Source organism: Capra hircus (assembly GCF_001704415.2).
Source record: "Capra hircus breed San Clemente chromosome X unlocalized genomic scaffold, ASM170441v1, whole genome shotgun sequence".
Classification (NCBI taxonomy): Eukaryota; Metazoa; Chordata; class Mammalia; order Artiodactyla; family Bovidae; genus Capra; species Capra hircus.
In genome coordinates this window covers 45,545,839-45,565,989 of record NW_017189516.1, presented here as the reverse complement: position 1 = coordinate 45,565,989, position 20,151 = coordinate 45,545,839, and the positions used below count along the sequence as shown (strand labels likewise).

At 40.5% G+C, this 20,151-nt stretch overlaps 1 protein-coding gene across 3 annotated transcripts in view; it reads right to left on the bottom strand.

Moving 5' to 3' along the window:
• The window catches only part of PCYT1B (phosphate cytidylyltransferase 1, choline, beta), a 141,772-nt gene that overhangs the window by 4,974 nt on the left and 116,647 nt on the right, over positions 1 to 20,151 (bottom strand). For all 3 annotated transcript variants that reach the window (XM_018044011.1, XM_018044010.1, XM_018044012.1), the window contains exon 7: positions 17,826 to 18,014. In XM_018044011.1, the coding sequence (XP_017899500.1) occupies positions 17,826 to 18,014 (189 nt within the window). The remainder of the gene's footprint in view (positions 1 to 17,825; positions 18,015 to 20,151) is intronic.

Here is a 20,151-nt window from a genome sequence, read left to right as displayed (position 1 = left end):
CTCTGTCCATGGGATTTCCCAGCAAGAATACTTTAGTGGGTTGCCATTGCCTTCTCCAGGGGATCTTCCTGACCCAGGGATCGAACCCAGTCTCCTGCATTAGCAGGTGGTCTTCTGCATTTCAGGCAGATTCTTTACCGACTGAGCCACCAGGGAAGCCGCGTATATGGTCTGGCTCCGTTTTGAAAGTGGAGCCAACAGGACTCATGACAGATGGGATGTGCGGTGTGGGAGGAAGCAGAATCAAGTGACTAGTTTCTGGCCCGTGAAACAAAGCTGATGCCACTGGCTGGTGTAGGAAACCATGGGGCTGGAGGAGGTCGGGGGAATAAGATGGCTTTCCCAGTTTGGGACCTCCGGTGACTGCTGCCTAGTGCTTTCAGCGCCAAGCTCTTCTGCAACACTGTCTGCTAGCCTCCGGAGAACCTAGTCCTGGCACCGAGCCCCTGCCCATCTGCCCTCCTGCCGCAGCCCTCAAGCACTCTGTTCCCCATGCCTGAACATCCTCCCCAGGCTGCCTGGGCTCTGTGCTCTAGTTTGCCATCACTGCTCCTTGTAGAGCCTCAGCCCCCAGCTGCTTGCTCCAATCCTCTGCTCTAAACAGGCTCTGAGAGCCAATTCTCCTGTTAGCCCTCTTAGACTTTGCTTCATTTGAGTGTTTCATTTTATGAACTACTACTGAGACCTTGGGGACCTGGTGCTGTTACAAGAAGGGAAGAAAAGGGTAATTTGGTGGTCATATTCAAACAGGGGCTTTGGTGACATGGGGAAGAAGGGGTGGAAAGGGGCGTTGATCCTGTGGGACTGGCTTTACAAGCAGAGGGTGCTAAGTAGGCAGTGCTAAGCATAACTTCTTGGCTTGACTGGACCTCCCAGTGCCTATAGGGTACAGTAGTTGAAGCTAGAGCACCAGGAGGAGGATGGATTTCTCTGGAAGAGCCCCTGGAAGATTGTAATCAGTAGAGGGGTATGGTAAGATTCATGATGTAGAAATACCTTTGGGTGTGGGAGCATAAAAGCAAAGAAAGAAACCATTAAAAAAAGATTAGTGTTTGGCTATATAAAAATTGAAAACTTCTATACATCTATTTCTGCTTTATTGACTATGCCAAAGCCTTTGACTGTGTGGATCACAACAAACTGTGGAAAATTCTGAAAGAGATGAGAATAACAGACCACCTGACCTGCCTCCTGAGAAATCTGTATGCAGGTCAGGAAGCAACAGCTAGAACTGGACATGGAACAACAGACTAGTTCCAAATAGGAAAAGGAGTACATCAAGGCTGTATATTGTCATCCTGCTTATTTAACTTATATGCAGAGTACATCATGAGAAATGCTGGGCTGGAGGAAGCACAAGCTGGAATCGAGATTGCCAGGGGAAATATCAATAACCTCAGATATGCAGATGACACCACCCTTATGGCAGAAAGCGAAGAACTAAAGAGCCTCTTGATGAAAGTGAAAGAAGAGAGTGAAAGGTTGGCTTAAAGCTCAACATTCAGAAAACAAAGATCATGGCATCCGGTCCCATCACTTCATGGCAAATAGTTGGGGTAAAAGTGGAAACAGTGGCTGACTTTATTTTTCTGGGCTCCAAAATCACTGCAAATGATGATTGCAGCCATGAAATTAAAAGATGCTTACTCCTTGGAAGGAAAGTTATGACCAACCTAGACAGCATATTAAAAAGCAGAGACATTATCAACAAAGGTCTGTCTCGTCAAGGCTATGGTTTTTTCCAGTGGCCATGTATGGATGTGAGAGTTGGACTGTAAAAAAAGCTGAGCGCTGAAGAATTGATGCTTTTGAACTGTGGTGTTGGAGAAGACTCTTGAGAGTCCCTTGGACAGCAAGGAGATCCAACTAGTCCATCCTAAAGGAAATCAGTCCTGAATATTCATTGGAAGGACTGATGCTGAAGCTGAAACTCCAATACTGTGGCCACCTGATGTGAAGAGCTGACTCATTGGAAAAGACCTTGATGCTGGGAAAGATTGAAGGTGGAAGGAAAAGGGGACGACAGAGGATGAGATGGTTGGATGACATCACTGACTCAATGGTCATCAGTTTGGGTGAACTCTGGGAGTTGGTGATGGACATGGAGGCCTGGCATGCTGCAGTCCATGGGTTCTCAAAGAGTCGGACACGATTGAGTGACTGAACTAAACTGAACTGATACCTCAAAAAAAAAAAAACCCACACTATCACTATGAAATAAGGTAAAAGGCTAAAAGGCAAATGAAGAAAAGGGAAAAACTTTTGCAACATTTAAATACAAACTAAGCAGCTTAGTATATAACAGAGTTTACAAACCCAAAAGAAAATAATGAGCATTTGGCACATATAGGTAATTCACAAAAGACTTATAAATGAGCTATAAAAAATGTTTGGCATTACTAATAAACAAATGCAAAGTGACTGATGTGAGAAACCTTTTTTTCTATACCAGATTGCTAAAAATATTTTTCACCTTCCCAACCTTTTAAAACTTTTTCCAGTTTTGAAATTTAATTGACATACTGCACTATATACATTTGAGGTATACAACATAATAATTTCACTTAAATTATGAAGTGATTGCTATATTAAGGTTAGTTAACATCCATCATCTCATGGATACAAATTTTTTTTCCATGTGATGAACTCTTAGGATATACTCTCAAAACCTGCATATACAGCACACAGCACTGTTAACTATAGTGATCATTATACATTATATCCCCAGTACTTACTTACCTCATAATTGGAACTTTGTACCTTTTGACCCCTTTTCTGCAAATTCCCCTCCCCATACTCCCTACCTCTGGTAAACACAAATCAATGAGATCATACAGTATTTGTCATTCTCTGACTTATTTCACTTGGTGTAATGCCTTCAAGGTCCATCCATGTTATCACAAATGGCAGGATTTCTTTTCTATAGATGAGTAATAATCCATTATACTATATACAGACACACACCACAACTTCATCCATCCATCCATCAATGGACACTGAGGCTGTTTCCATGTCTTGGCTATTGTAAATATTGTTGCTATGAACCTGTCATTTCCTTCAGATAAAACAGCTGACTCTTGAACAGTATGAGGGCTTAGGGGTGCTGACCCTCTGTGAAGTAAAAAAAAAAATCCATGTATAACATAGTTGGCCCTCTGTATTTGTGGTTCTACATTTGTGGATTCAACCAACTGTGGATCATGTAGTCCTTTAGTATTTAATACTGAAAAAGAAATCCAAGTGTAAGTGGACCCACGCGGTTCAAACCCATGTTGTTCAAGGGTCAACTGTATTCCCACAAGTGGAATTTCTAGATCATATTTTGAATTTTTTGAGAAACCTTCATAATGTTTCCATAGTGGCTGTACCAGTTGACGGTCCCACCAACAGTGCACAAGGGATCCCTTTTCTCTACATACTTCAGAGCATTCATTACCTTTTGTCTTTTTAATGCCAACCACCAGCATCACTGACTCAATGGACATGAGCTTGAGCAAACTCTGGGAGACGCTGAAGGACAAGGAAGCCTGGTGTGCTGCAGTCCAGGGGGTTGCAAAGAGTCGGACACAACTTAGGGACTGAACAACAACTCTGACAGGCATGAGGTAATATCTCATTGTGATTTCAACGTGCATTTCCCTGTTGATTTAGTGATGTTGAACATGTCTTCATGTACTTGTTGACCATTTGTATATCTTTTTTTGGAAAAATGTCTATTCAGGTCCTTTGCCCATTTTTAAACTGGATTACTTGGTTTTTCGCTACTCGGTTGTATGAGTTCTTTATATCTTTTAGATGTTAACACCTTATCGGATATATGGTTTGCAAACTCTTTTCCCTTTCTGTAGGCTTTTAAACTTGTAGATGGTTTCTTTGGCCATGCAGAAGCGTTTTAGTTTGATGCAGTCTCATTTATTTTGTTGCTTGTGCTTTAGGTGTCCAACCAAAAAATCATTGCTAAGACTCATGTCAAGGGCTTTTTCTCTGATATTTTCTACTGGGAATTTTATGGATTATGATCTTACACTAAAATCTTTAATCTATTTCAAGTTAATTTTTGTGGAGCTGTAAGATAGAGGTCTACTTTCATTCTTTTACCTGTGACAATCCAATTTTCTAGCACCGTTTATTGAAGATAATTGTCTTTTCTCTATTAAGTATTTTTGGCTCCCTTGCATGGGTTTACTTCTGGGCTCTCAACTCTGTTTTGTTGGCCTATGTGTCTGTTTCTATGCCACTACCATACTATTTTGATTAATATAGCTTTACAGTACAGCTTGAAAGCGAAAAGTATGATGCTCTCCCAATTTTTCTTTCTCAAGATTGCTTCAGCTGTCTGGGTGGTGTCTTTTGTGGTTTCATATACATTTTAGGACTTTTTTAAAATTTCTGTGAAAAAATGCCATTGGAATCTTGATAGGAATTGCATTGAATCTATAGACGGCTTTCAGTAGTACAGGCATTTTAACAGTTCTTTCAGTCTATTAACGTGAGTTATCTTTCCATTTATTGGTGTCTTCTTGGATTCCTTTCATCAGTGTCTTGTAGTTTTCAGTGCACAGATCTTTTACCTCCTCCCCAAGTGAGGCTGTAGGTTGGGCTCCACAGTTTCCTGGATTTCCTGGTCAGGATTACTAGATGCTCAGGACTGGTACTACACTCAGCAGTTGGTGGGGCTATGAATTAGCTTCTCTTTCTTGGTAGGGCAGCAGAATAGGCCCCAGGGCTTGTACAGCTTGTTTTTGGAGACCTGGCCAGACAGGCCCACCAGTTTTGCTTTCTGTTCAAGTGCTGTTGGATGGGCTAGGCAGCTTCCCGTGTGCTTCAGTTCCATGGTCGGGTGGGCTGCACACTGTATTCAGCAATAAGTGGGGCTGTGAATTGGCTTCCCTTCTCAGGCATGGTGGGAGAATCAACCTGAAGGCTGGAGAGGCCTTTGTTTTTGTGGTCCTTATTCAAGCTGATCTGCACCCTCAGTTCCCTGGCTCAGCAGTGCCGCTGGCTCTGCTGTGCAGTCCGTCAGCTGTCTGCTGGGCTCTGCTCAAGTACTGCTGGACCAGGCAGCTTCCCAGGTGTTCTGGCCAGGCTTTCCGGTTGGGTGGGGCTTGTAGCTTCACCCAGCAATGACTGGGGGCTATAACTCAGCTCCTCATCATGACTGGGGACAGACCAGGCTTCAGGGCCCAGAGTTTTTGTTTGAGGACCCACATTGGACTGACTTGGGCCCCACTGAGTTCCCAGGTCAGGCGGCACCAATGACTTGACCCTGCAGATGAAGCATGGTGCCTGGCTGGGGCTAGTGCTTGGGGTCTGCAGGCAGGAACTTGGTCTGCCAAGATCACAGCGCTGGCCTCCCCCCACATCTCTGTCATGATGAGATTCTCAGTAATCAAGCCCTTTAGACTCTTCTGCAATCTTCCTGGGCTAAGACCAGAGTGGGTCTCGCGAGAAAGACCTCAGGCAGAACAATTCCCCAGCAGTTATTTTCCCTTTTTAAGTTCTAGCCCATAAACTTTTTAGGAGCTCAGATCTCCTCCAGCAGACACAACAGAGATGCTTTGCTGACCACGGAGATCCTTTCCAGATTTAAAATTCCATAATGCTACAAATACACCAATTATTCACCTTCCATTAAAGACATTGATAATTCTGTCAAATGACATCCAAACCCCTCAAAATCAGACAGAAAAAAAAAATGCTGTAGTACAACAGCATTAACTTAGATTAAGCCCATTTATGAGACAAAATCAAATGCCAAAAGGATAGGGTGGCCTATTATTAAGAGCGACATAAAAAAAAATCCTTGAAATTCGAGCAGGCACTTTAAAATATGTGTTTTTATTACTGTAATCTTTAGGTATATTTTTAGAGGCAGCCATTAGCCCTCCTGCGGTTAATGGATTGTCAGCATTTCCATTAGAAGCCCACTTTCAAAGAATCTACAACTTGTCTACTATAGTTGACTCTAGCTCATAGCTGAATATTCTGCCTAAGGGGATGAAATGATTTGAATCCTTAATGATAAACTGTGGGGTTACACTTCAGACAATGCAATATCCATGCAAAACAACTCTGGGTCTTGATTTGCAAACTCTCTGATCTGTTGTTTCTGGTGCATTTTGAAGGGTGGTTCCCCTTGCAAAGGAGCTGAATTGAATCTGGTCAGGAGACAGTTTGTAATAAGCTTCCTGGGAAGAAAAGCACTTTAGAACTATAACAAATAATGAAGACCATGGCATAGCATTTTCAAAGAGAAATGGTATTTATATTCAGTTTTTTGCTGTATTAAGAGGTTTTCATTTATAACGTTTTCTCCCCCCAAAATAATCCCATTTCTAGTCCTGATAACATGACAGTAATTTTCTGTTTCCTCTCCTACAATGTTTTCCCTTTTAAGAAGTTCTTAATATCTGGAGAGGCAGTAAATGACTTGACAAGTGCCTTTATAGGTTTCAGGGTTTCAGATATATTCTGGCAAATCCACCAAAAAATAAAAATTTTCTAGTTGCATATGGTTTGGACCTCTGGTAATCAAGATGGAACTTAAGAAGAGTTCGAATCATGAGTTCCAATCAACAAACAACAACTCGCCCTGAAACAGTGCCTGGCACATCCCTGGTGCCAGGCACTGTTAAAAAGGGTTTTAAAGTATGTGACAATTTAATCCTCCCAACAACCCAAGGAAGTGGCTGAGAGGTAAGTGAACTTGCCCACAGCTCTCTGGCTATGAACTGAAGCCCTGCTCGTGACTAGCTCTCCGTAACTTTCATGGTTAGAAGCTTTTCATGTTTACTTGTGTTTTACTTGAGTATTTGTTGGCAGACAAAGTTTTCAAACTGTCTAGAAGATGAGTGGGAAATCTAATTCAGATCCACAAACTGAATTTTATATTTCTCAAAATCAAAAGTCTTAATAGTTAGCAATGCCATTAGAATGGCTATTATAAGAAACAAACAGAAAACAACAAGTTCTGAAGAAGATGTGGAGAAATCAGAACCTTTGTACATTGTGGAGGGAATGTGAAATGGTGCAGCCACCGTGGAAAACAGTATGGCAGTTCCTCAAAATAATTAAGAAGAATTATCATCATATGCTTCAGCAATTCTACCCCTGGGTGTACACTCAAAAGACTTTAGAGACTGAAACAGATATTTGTATAGCTAATGTTCACAGCCATAAAGCGGAAACAATCTTAATCTCCATTGATGGATAAATGGATAAACAAAATGAGGTGTGTATAAATAAATGTATATGTGTGTATATATGTGTATGCACATACTTATGATGGATTTTTTTTTAGCTATTATGGGGTAAAGTATTGCTCTGATGGTGTTGAAAAGAAACATTTTGTCTGTTACAAAATATTATGGAGGGTTTTCCCAGCATGGAGGATCAGAAGGCTGACCAATGATGCCTTGCTTCAAGAACCATTTCCTGACAACACACTATGTATGGTTTGAGGATTAAGCTGTTTTGTTAGGAGACTATGATACAGTTTGGGATGTATTTCACTCTCAAAATCATTGCAATTTGGGTTACTCTATGGTAGGAAAATTTTCTCAGTTGCCATCATAACATGGGGTTCAATTTAATCCAAATTCTGGCTGTTTAGTATTTATGATGAAAAGGTTTGTTTTACCAAAGAAGTGGACTGAAATCTACTTTGTTGAGCTAAATATATTTTGAGAGAGCTAATATCGCCAACCATCAGCATCCCAATATATAAATTCCAAGAAATTTGGGGATGTGAGATATTAATTTTAGGCCAAGTATTTTCCTTAGATCTTTCAAAGAATACAGAGTTGACTTGCCTTGGAAATCAGGGAAGTTGAAATTCGTTTTTGCACTCTGATGGAGCTTCCAAATGTTTATAACTTTGCCACTCTTATATTCCAAAAGGTACAATAAAATGAGTTGAATGCTATCCTATATTTCTAAAATCTTTCCATTACAAAATTTTCCACAGTAGTTGTGGTTTCATCTGTTACTTAAAAAATGTTAAGGATTTGATTGGGCTTCATTTCTTATACAGGCTATTAAATCAAATATGGTAGGGTGTATTGGTTATCTGCAGTGTGTACAGATGTTTCTAGTTCCTGATTTTGAAGCTGGCAGCTCCTACTTATGATTTAAACTTTCATTTTTGATTCTGCAAAGAATGTTACATCACAGGAAAAGAAATGCAAATCAAAATCACAATGAGATATCATGCCCAAGTGGTGAGAATGGCCACCATGAAAAAATGTACAAAGAGTACTGTTGGTAAGAATGTCAATTGTCACAGACTCTATGGAGAAAAACATGGAGGTTCCTGAAAAACTACAAATAAAGTGTTGTTAAGAAAATAAACTATTAGTTAATTTATTGGAGGGTACAACTGAATTGGAGATTGGAGGTGAAATAAAAAGTACTGGAAACCAACTTGCCTAGATCTGGTCCCTTAACCTCTCCTTAGCTCTTAGAACAGTATAGGTCACGATAAGGAAGTCTCCCTAGCTCTCCTTCAGTTCAGTTCAGTTGCTCAGTCATGTCCGACTCTTTGTGAACCCACGGACTACAGCATGCCAGGCTTCCCTGTCCATAACCAAGTCATGTCCATTGAGTCGGTGATGCCATCCAGCCATCTCAACCTCTGTCATCCCCTCTTCCTCCTGCCTTCAATCTTTCCCAACATCAGGGTCTTTTCCAAGGAGTCAGTTCTTTGCATCAGGTGGCCAAAGTATTAGAGTTTTAGCTTCAGCATCAGTCCTTCCAATGAATATTAGTGCCTGATTTCCTTTAGGATTGACTGGTTTGATCTCCTTGTAGTCCAAGGGATTCTTAAGAGTCTTCTCCAACACCACAGTTCAAAAGCATCAATTCTTCGGCACTCAGCTTTATGGTCCAACTCTCACATCCATACGTGACTACTGGAAAAACCATAGCTTTGACTAGACAGACGTTTGGCGCCAAAGTAATGTCTCTGCTTTTTAATATGCTGTCTAGGTTGGTCATAGCTTTTCTTCCAAGGAGCAAGTGGCTTTTAATTTCATGGCTGCAGTCACCATCTGCAGTGATTTTGGAGCCCAATAAAATAAAGTCTGTCACTGTTTCCATTGTTTCCCCATCTATTTGCCATGAAGTGATGGGACTGGATGCCACGATCTTTGTTTTTTGAATGTTGAGTTTTTTAAGCCAGCTTTTTCACTCTCCTCTTTCACTTTCACCAAGAGGCTCTTTAGTTCCTCTTCACTTTCTGCCATAAGGGTGGTGTCATGTGCGTATCTGATTATTGATATTTCTCCCAGCAATCTTGATTCCAGCTTGTGCTTCATCCAGCCCAGCATTTTGCATGATGTACTCTGCATATAAGTTAAATAAGCAAGGTGATAATATACAGCCTTGACGTACTCCTTTCCCAATTTGGAACCAGTCCATTGTTCCATGTCTGGTTTCAACTGTTGCTTCTTGACCTGCATACAGATTTCTCAGGAGGCAGGTCAGGTGGTCTGGTATTACCATCTCTTGAGGAATTTTCCACAGTTTGCTGTGATCCACACAGTCAAAGGCTTTGGTGTAGTCAATAAAGCAGAGGTGTATGTTTTTCTGGAACTCTCTTGCTTTTTTGATGATCCAGCAGATGTTGGCAATTTGATCTCTGGTTCCTCTGCCTTTTCTAAATCCAGCTTGAACATCTGCAAGTTACCAGTTTATGTACCGTTGAAACCTCACTTGGAGAATTTTGAGTATTTTGCTAGCATGTTATATGAGTGCAATTGTGCAGTAGTTTGAGCATTCTTTGGCATTGCCTTTATTTGGGATTGGAATGAAAACTGACCTTTTCCAGGCCTGTGGCCACTGCTGAGGTTTCCAAATTTGCTGACATATTGAGTGCAGCACTTTTACAGCATCATCTTTTAGGGCTTGAAATAGTTCAGCTGGAATTACATCACCTCCACTAGCTTTGTTCATAGTGATGCTTCCTAAGGCCCACTTGACTTCAGACTCCAGGATGTCTCGCTCTAGATGAGTGATCACACCATCGTGGTTATCTGGGTCCTGAAGATCTTTTTTTTTTTCTTTCAAGATCTTTTTTGTATAGTTCTGTGTATTCTTGCCACCTATTCGTAATACCTTCTGCTTCTCTTAGGTCCATACCATTTCCATCCTTTATTGAGCCCATCTTTGCATGAAATGTTCCCTTGTATCTCTAATTTCCTTGAAGAGATCTCTAGTCTTTTTCATTCTATTGTTTTCCTCTGTTTCTTTGCACTGATCACTTAGGAAGGCTTTCTTATCTCTCCTTGCTATTCTTTGGAACTCTGCATTCAGATGGGTGTAGTTTTCCTTTTCTCCTTTGCCTTTAGCTTCTCTTCTTTTCTCAGCTATTTGTAAGGCCTCCTCAGACAACCATTCTGCCTTTTTGCATTTCTTTTCCTTGGGGATGGTCTTGGTCACTGCCTCCTGTACAATGTCATGAACCTCTGTCCATAGTTCATCAGGCACTCTATCAGATCTTATCCCTTGAATCTGTTTGTCACTTCTGTGGTATAATTGTAAGGGATTTGATTTAGGTCATATCTGAATGGTCTAGTGGTTTTCTCTACTTTCTTCAATGTAAGTCTGAATTTGGCAATAAGGAGTTCATGATCTGAGCCACAGTCAGCTCCCAGTCTTGTTTTTGCTGACTGTATAGAGCTTCTCCATCTTCGGCCACAAAGAATATAATCAATCTGATTTCAGTGTTGACCATTTGTGATGTCCATGTGTAGAGTCATCTCTTGTCTTGCTGGAAGAGAGTGTTTGCTATGACCAGTGTGTTCTCTTGGCAAAACTCTGTTAGCCTTTGCCCTGCTTCATTTTGTATTCTAAGGCCAAACTTGTCTGCTACTCCAGATAGTTCTTGATTTCCTACTTTAGCATTCCAGCCCCTATGATAAAAAGGATATCTTTTTTTGGTGTTAGTTCTAGACAGTATTGTAGGTCTTCATAGAACCGTTCAACTTCAACTTCTTCAGCATTAGTGGTCGGGGCATAGACCTGGATTACTGTGATATTGAATGGGTTGCCTTGGGAACAGAGATCATTCTGTCATTTTTGAGGTTGCATCCAAGTACTGCATTTCGGAGTCTTTGTTGATGATGAGGGCTCCGTTTCTTCTAAGGGATTCTTTCCCACAGTAATAGATATAATGGTCATTTGAATTAAATTCACCCATTCTCATCCATTTTAGTTCACTGATTCCTAAAATGTCTATGTTTGCTCTTGCCATCTCCTATTTGACCACTTCCAATTTGCCTTGATTCATGGACCTAACATTCCAGGTTCCTATGCAGTATTGCTCTTTACAGCATAGGATTTTACTTCTATCACCAGTCACATCCACAACTGGGTGTTGTTTTTGATTTGGCTCTCTCTCTTCATTTTTTCTGGAGTCGTTTCTCCAGTGATCTCCAGTAGCATATTGGGCACCTACCGACCTGGGGAGTTCATCTTTCAGTGTCATATCTTTTTGCCTTTTCATACTGTTCATGGTGTTCTCAGGGCAAGAATACTGAAGTGGTTTGCCCTTCCCTTCTCCCGTGGACCATGTTTTGTCAGAACTCTCCACCATGACCCGTCCGTGTTGGGTGGCCCTACATGTCATGGCTCATAGTTTCATTGAGTTAGACAAGGCTGACTTCACACTCCAGGATGTCTGGCTCTAGGTGAGTGATAACACCATCATGATTATCTGGGTCATGAAGATCTTTTTTGTACAGTTCTTCCATGTATTCTTGCCACCTCTTCTTAATATCTTCTGCTTCTGTTAGGTCCAGACCATTTCTGTCCTTTATCTAGCCCATCTTTTAAGTCAGAGTAAGGAAGTCTCCTTAGCTCTCCCTAGAACACTAGGGGTCAGAGTAACTAAGTCTCCTTTGCTCACCATAGTTCTCCCAAGCTCTCCTTTGAACACTATAAGTCAGAGGAAGCAAGTCTCCTTAGCTTTTCTTAGATCACTATACAACAGAGGAAGCAAGTCTCCTTAGCACTCCTTAGCTCTCCTAGAGCAGTATAGTTCAGAGTAAGTAAGTCTCCTTAGCTCTCCCTTAGCTCACTTTCCTTAGCTCTCCTCAAGGAATCAAACCCATGACCCCTGCATTGGAAAGCAAAGCCCTCAGCACTATACCACCTAGAAACTCCAAAACACTTCCGCTTCCCTTCTTACTCTCCTAAATTACCCTCACTTTACAAGGTTAGGTTGTGTCCTTGAAAAAGTAGAGATCAACCTGAGTTCCTATAGAACAGACAAGACTTATACACAGAGAGCTTTAGAGGATGACTCATGAGAGCAAAGTATACCGAGTACGCAGATAAACTAGTGGACGTGACTTTTTCCCTAACCTCGCACACCACTTACCATGCTGTTTTACAGTTATCTCTTGATGGATGGGTCTATTTTTCCCACTAGCAGGTATACACTAAGCTCCTACCATAAGACCATTTTCATAAACTGTAAAAATGGTTGCTGAATAAACATCTAAAGATAAAATGAAATGTGGGATCCTAAGAAACTTGTGATGTTACAGAATTTTAGGACACTTGTTCCTAGAATTTTTAAAGAACTTTAGAACTCAAATATTAACCAACATGTTAAAAATATATGACCCAAGTCTATTAATGACACCATGTCCTGTAACCCCTGTTACAACTCCTGTTAATACTGTTATCTTAGTTTCTATGGTTTTTTATACTTTCTTCCCTCCCTCCCTTCAAAGTACTATATTCAATATTGTGTGATAAACCATAATAAAAAGTTAACATTGTAAATAAGCTACATGTCCATAAAATTAGTTATAAAAAACCCTCTTGTTTCTTGCTATGTTGATGTTATTGCTATATTACACAGCCATACAGAGAAACACTTCTGAGTCAGTTCTAACGAGCTTGATGAACCTAAAGCCTATTATACAGAGTGAAGTAATTCAGAAAGAGAAACATAAATGTGATGTATTAACAGATACATATGGAATCTAGAAAGATAGTACTTATGAACCTAGTTGCATGGCAGCAATGGAGATGCAGACATAGAGAACAGACTTATGCACACAGGACAGAAAGGAGAGGGTAGGATAAATTGATAAATTGAGAGTATCGCAGAAACATAAACATTACCATATGTAATGCGAATATGTTATGTGACTGAGACTATGTTATACGACACATGGAGCTCAAACTGGTGCTCTTGACAACCTAGAGGGGTGGGAAGGAGGTTCAAGAGGGAGGGGACATATGTTTACCTGTGGCTGAAACCAATACAATATTGTAAAGCAATTATCCTCAACTAAAAATAAGTAAATTGAAACATTTGGGCAGAAGATCTAAGCAGACATTTCTGAACCCCTATAAACAAATGAATGCCTACCTGGTTTTTCATTTTAAAAAAAACTGCTAGTTGTTTCCTCACAGCCTGAAAATTAGTTATAAAAAATGTTAACTATTAAAGTACACACTAGATTAATGAGAAATTTCAAACTTGTTACAGAGACCATGGAATCCCAGATAATTTGATCTGAACTGAAACCCAGGGAAAATGAAAAGGAACTGGACTCTTGGCTCCTCTGCTCCTGCAAGCTCTCTCTAGAAGTTGTCGAAGGCTCAAGTCGACCCTTGTAAGCCCTCCACCCTCTCTCAGCCTCAGCCAACAAGACAAGGTGGGCCTATGACCGCCGCCTCTATAATCACTTAGAGGCTGCTAGGCTTTTAGCAAAGCATCTCTTCTAACTTCTCAAGTGTTGCTCTTTTACTTGTTTTGCTTTTAGATAATCTTATGAACCACCTCCAGTGAGCAGAGAGGCAGCAGGGACAACCCATCAATAAAATAATTCAGCCAAAGTCACTTTTGTTAGAGACTCCTCATGTTGTACTAGGATATCTAGGCTAATAAAAATTAGGGAGATCAAATGGAATCATTCCATTTGGTCCTAAAGGGAAAGCTACTTTAAAACTCTCTCTTTCAGATATCCCATGCTCTCGGATTGGAAGCATTAGTATTGTTAAAATGACCAGACTAACCAAAAAAATCTACAGATTTAATGTAATCCCTATCAAATTACCCATGACATTTTTAATAGAATACTCTTAAAATTTATGTGGAACCACAAAAGACTTAGAATTCACAAAGCAGCCCTACAGAAAAAGAACAAAGCAGCGAGCAGCACCCTCCCAGACTCCAGACGATACTACAAAGCTACAGTAATAAAAACAGAGTGATACTGGCACAAAAACAGACATATGGATCAATGGAAAGCTCAGAAATAAACCCACATGCATACAATCGATAGTGTATTCTTGCCTCCTTTGTTGAAAATCAGTGTGGAAAAGACAGTCTCTTCAGCAATGTTGAAATGTTGGAAAACTGCTTGCAAACCAATGAAGCTGGAACAAACACACCCTCTCACCATACACAAAAATAAACTCAAAATGGGTTATAGACTTAAACATAACGCATGACACCTTAGAACTCCTAGAAGAGATCATACCAATGTTTTCCCAGGTCAGTTTCCCAAAAATGCAACATCTCACCATACACAAAAATAAACTCAAAATGGGTTATAGATGTAAACATAAGGCACGACACTTTAGAACCCCTAGAAGAGGGCATGAGCCAAGTATATTCTGACAGAAATCATACCAATGTTTTCCTAGGTCAGTTTCCCAAGGCAATAGAAATAAACAAATGAGACCTAATCAAATTTATTAGCTTTTGCACAACAACGGAAACCATAAAATGAAAAGGCAACCTACAGAATAAGAGAAAATATTTGCAAATGATGAGACCAACAAGGGCTTATTTTCCAAAATATGCAAATAGCTAATACAATCTTAGTAACAAAAAAAAAACCCAATTGAAAAATGGGAAGAAGACTTAAATAGATATTTCTCCATAAAGGACATGCAGATGGTCAAGAGGCAGTCACTAATTATTAGAGAAATGAAAACCAAAACTAAAATAAGGTACCACTTCCCACCAATCAGAATGGCCATCATTAAAAAGTCTACAAATAACAAACACTGAAGGAGGTGTGGAGAAAAAGGAACCCTCTTACACTGTTGCTGGGAATTTAAGTTGGTGCAGCCACTTTGGAAAACAGTTTGGAGTTTCCTCAGAAAATTAAGACTTACCATATATGGTCCAGCAATCCCACTCCTGGGCATATATCCAGACAAAACTATAATTCAAAAAGATAGCTGCACCCCAGTGTTCCTAGCAGCAATATTCACAATTGCCAAGTCATGTCGACAACCTAAATGTCCATCAAAATAAGAGTGGATAAAGAAGGCATGGTATATATGTGTGTATACACACACATACACACACACAATAAACTACTACTCAGCCATAAACAAAAATGAAATAACGCCATTTTCAGCAAAATGGATGGACTTAGCACTTATCATACTAAGTGAAGTCAGAAAGACAAATACCATATGATATCACTTATGTGTGGAATCTAAAATATGACACAAATGAAGCTATCCATGAAACAAACAGAATCACAGACACAAAGAACCGATTGGTGGTTTCCAAGCGGGGAGGGGGTTGGGGGAGGGATAGAGTGGGAGGTTGGGGTTAGCTGATGTAAGCTTTTAGGCATAAAATGGATAAACCTGTTCTACTGTATATAGCACAGAGAACAATACTCTTTATCCTAAGATAAACCATAATGAAAAAGAGTATAAAAAACGTGTGTGTGTGTGTGTATAACTGAATTACTTTGCTGTACTACAGAAATCAACACAACATTGTAAATCAACTATACATCAGTTTTTTAAAACAAAGTCTTCCATAGAACCGTCTTTATTAACTCTGCTGATAATACTGGTTATTTACTTCAGAAGTACACACACAATAGAAATACCAGTGGAGTCTCCACACTGTTCTCCATAGTGGCTGTACTAGTTTGCATTCCCACCAACAGTGTAAGAGGGTTCCCTTTTCTCCGCACCCTCTCCAGCATTTATTGTTTGTAGACTTTTTGATAGCAGCCATTCTGACCGGCATGAGATGGTACCTCATTGTGGCTTTGATTTGCATTTCTCTGATAATGAGTGATGTTGAGCATCTTTTCATGTGTTTGTTAGCCATCTGTATGTCTTCTTGGGAGAAATGTCTGTTTAGTTCTTTGGCCCATTTTTTGATTGGGTCGTTTATTTTTCTGGTATTGAGCTGCATGAGCTGCTTGTATATTTTTGAGATTAATTGTCAGTTGCTTCATTTGCTATTATTTTCTCCCATTCTGAAGGCTATCTTTTCATATTGCTTATAGTTTCCTTCATTGTGCAAAAGCTTTTAAGTTTAATTAGGTCCCATTTGTTTATTTTTTCTTTTATTTCCATTACTCTGGGAGGTGGGTCTTAAAGGATCCTGCTGTGATTTATTCAGAGAGTGTTTTGCCTATGTTTTCCTCTAGGAGTTTTATAGTTTCTGGTCTTACATTTAGATCTTTACTCCATTTTTTAGATCTTTAATTGGAAGAAACACATGTACCCCAGTGTTCATGACAGCACTATTTACAATAGCTAGGACATGGAAGCAACCTAGATGTCCATCGGCAGATGAATGGATGAGAAAGCTGTGGTACATATACATGATGGAATATTACTCAGCTATTAAAAAGAACACATTGAATCAGTTCTAATGAAGTGGATGAAACTGGAGCCTATTATATAGAGTGAAGTAAGCCAGAAAGAAAAACACCAATATAGTATACTAACGCATATATATGGAATTTAGAAAGATGGTAACAATAACCCTGTGTGCGAGACAGCAAAAGAGGCACAGATATAAAGAACAGACTTTTGGACTCTGTGGGAGAAGGCGAGGGTGGGATGATTTGAGAATAGCATTGAAACATGTATATTACCATATGTGAAATAGATTGCCAGTCCAGGTTTGATGCATGAAACAGGGCACTCAAAGCCGGTGCACTGGGACAACCCTGAGGGATGGGATGGGGAGGGAGGTGGGGGGGGTTCAGGATGGGGGACACATGTACACCCGTGGCTGATTCATGTCAACGTATGGCAAAAACCACTACAGTATTGTAAAGTAATTACCCTCCAATTAAATAAATTAATTAAAAAAATAGAAATGGAGGGGGAAGAAAAGAAATACCAGTGGAGTACAAGGTGGTTTACAGAATTTTCTTTTCTGTCTGTAATTTTCACTCAGAATTCTATATAGAATTTAGGCAAGAGATCCTGTCTGCATCTTCTGTCTCAGTTTTAAGATTCAGATCATGGCCTCAGTCCCCTAAGACTTTTATGCCTTATCCCAGCACATATATATCATGGAAAAAACAGGGGCAAATCAGGGCATGATGAGTACAAAGTCTCATCTCTTCTCTCTCTCTTCCAACCAATGAAACAGGAGTTCCTGACAATAAAAAGTGATCAAGGCAGTACATTTCTTCTGCATCCTCCTCCTCTGGTTCATCCAAGAGGCACTGGCCTTGTTTTATAACACAAGATCCATGATGCCACTGACCCACTTCACCCTTGCCCCCAAGCTATACATCCTCCAAATGGGAGATTGGGCTATGAAACCAACCTTTGCAGTAATAGACATTCAGTGACTACCAAATGGCTTCAAACAAGAGATAGAAATAGAGAACAAAATTGGCTTTGGGCACTCCTGGGTGCCATATAGAAAGGAAAAGCAGAAACTAAATAAAGAAGTGCATCGACTTGAAGTCATTTGGGCTGATGCCCCAAGTGGAGGTCACATATTGGACTGATAAAGGACAAGGAGGATAAACTGAAAACACCCATTATTGCAGGAAGAAGTGAAATAATTTACATACCCATGCTCCATCAGGCCCAAACAGTTCTAGGAAGTTACCAATGAATTCCCTCGATTTCTCTTCCCACTTCTGAATTAGATCATGACTCTTTTCTTCCACTCTGTTCACAAATTCCTTTGATCTTTCTTCCACGTTTTTGACCTTCTCCTTCATCTTGTCTACTTGGTTTTGGAAGCGGTACTTCTTTTCCTGGTCAAAAATTAAAGGAGAAAGAAAGGGATTTACCCAAAAGGGCTGGGGAGAGATTAGTCACTCACAGAATGGTCAGATTTTATTTCCACTTGTGCATGTTCTTAACCTGAAGAGTCAGGATGCTAGTTTCCAAGGGCTGGATTGACAGGAAGGCCCATCTCTTGTAAGAAAAATCACTTCTGATTAGTCGACTTGAATGGGTACAGTGAAGTACAAGTGGCTGCAATGTTCTCTTCCTTGTAAATAGAGTTGAATTCACTTATACAAGAGAAGAACCAAAAGTATCCATTTGCTGTTTATTTTGGATAGATACTAGGTGAATGTATCCCCTCAGTTCCCCTGACACCTAGACAAAAATATGAATTGTACACAGAATGGCCACTCAGAAGCAGCCCGAGTTCTCTATTTTACTGAGACATTGTTAAAACCAATATTGGTTGAAATAAGTGAGCCACTGGCTGGGCCTTAGCATCCATGTATTACACTCAAATTGTCACTGTCATGATATTTCCCATTAAGCTAATGGAACCACATCAGTTTCCTTGGTAATGAAGAAAAATTTTGTTCTGATAGCTTCTCTGGACTGGGATTTTGTTCATAGCCTTGATGCAGCATTGCTATACCTATGTGCCTAGAAGGCATGAGATGTTGGGCAACTCACATGGCATCTCTAAACCTCAGTTTTCTCATCTGTAAAATAGGGATAATTATTGTCCCTACCCTATAGGGTTGCTGTAACAGTTGGATCAGATAATGCATGTAAAGTACTTGGCACAATGCCTGGCATTTAGTAAAAGCTCAGTGTGTGTTGGCTGTTTGATTACTCATAAGCAACAGAAGCATTTAATCATGTTACCTGGTGAAAGTGGAATCAAAACTATGAAGATAACATGAAACAAAGACTCTTTTCCTCCATGAAGCCATAATACATTTCCTCCTGAAGGGGTAATAAGATTTCTCACCTTTCTTCACTATATGGAATTGAAGTCCATTTCATATTTCAGAATTTTTGGAGCCACATACAGTATTACAAACCTGGGTCAGGAGTCCCGGATCTAGACTTCACAAACATCGCTGCAGCCTCAGGGCAAGGTGTGAGCCATCCATGCTGCCAGCCAGCTGTATATAATTCACGGCAACCCTCCACTGCTCTCAGGAGCTGCTCGGAACACTAGACCGGGCTCTGGACCAGGGGGCACAAGGCTGGGAGGCTGCTACTGCTTCTGCCTCTACTTTGCTTGAGGGACTTGAGCCAGGTCCCTCCGAACTCAACTTTGCTCATTTTTCTATTGACAAATTCAGGGACTTGGGCTGGTGACTGACCCTCGTCAGCTTCCTGCCACCCGAGGTTCCGTGATTCATCTACACACTCATCCAACACATGTGAGGTACTCTCTGTGCCACAGCCCAGCTTGTGGTCACAGAAAGGCAACGGGCACATCCACACTGACTACACGGCTCCCTGAGCTAAGTGGCTTATCACAGGCCGTTGAAAGAGCACGAGCAATAACTTTCAGAAATGGCTCGACATGCCTGGATGGGTGACTGAATTCAATTTAAAAGAACAGGCAGTTTAATTTATTGAAATAACCAGGGCTTTATGCTCTGTAAGATACCAACTAATCACTTTGACTGAATTCTTTTCAGCCACTTGTTCTGTTTGCCACTTGAACCTGACATTTTCCATTTTGTTACCCAGTCTGTATGAAGCCACAGAGCCCAGACTCCCAATACTCCCTGCCTCCTGAAGACAACTGATCATCACTGACTTACAATTACTGAATGAACCCTGCCTTATTCGGAGGCACCGATGATTGGTTTGTGTAAGCTGCTGGATAACTGTGGCTGCACATAATTATAAACATCTAGTTTTGTAGAAAAATCACCGTATCTATTTTTGTGGGGGTGTGTGGAAATTCTGTATGTGTGAAGAGCTCTTATTTTGCTCACCTCGATCAGCTCCTTGGAGTTCAGGCAAACATAGTCATCCAGACTCACCAACATCACCTCTAGCAACTGGGCTGCCCTCTTGGCTTTTTAACAGCTTGTTTTTAAAGATTGTTTTAACAGTTGCTCTATTATTAAACTAACAGCAGCTCTGTGGGAACAATACAGCAGAAATACAAAAGGAAGC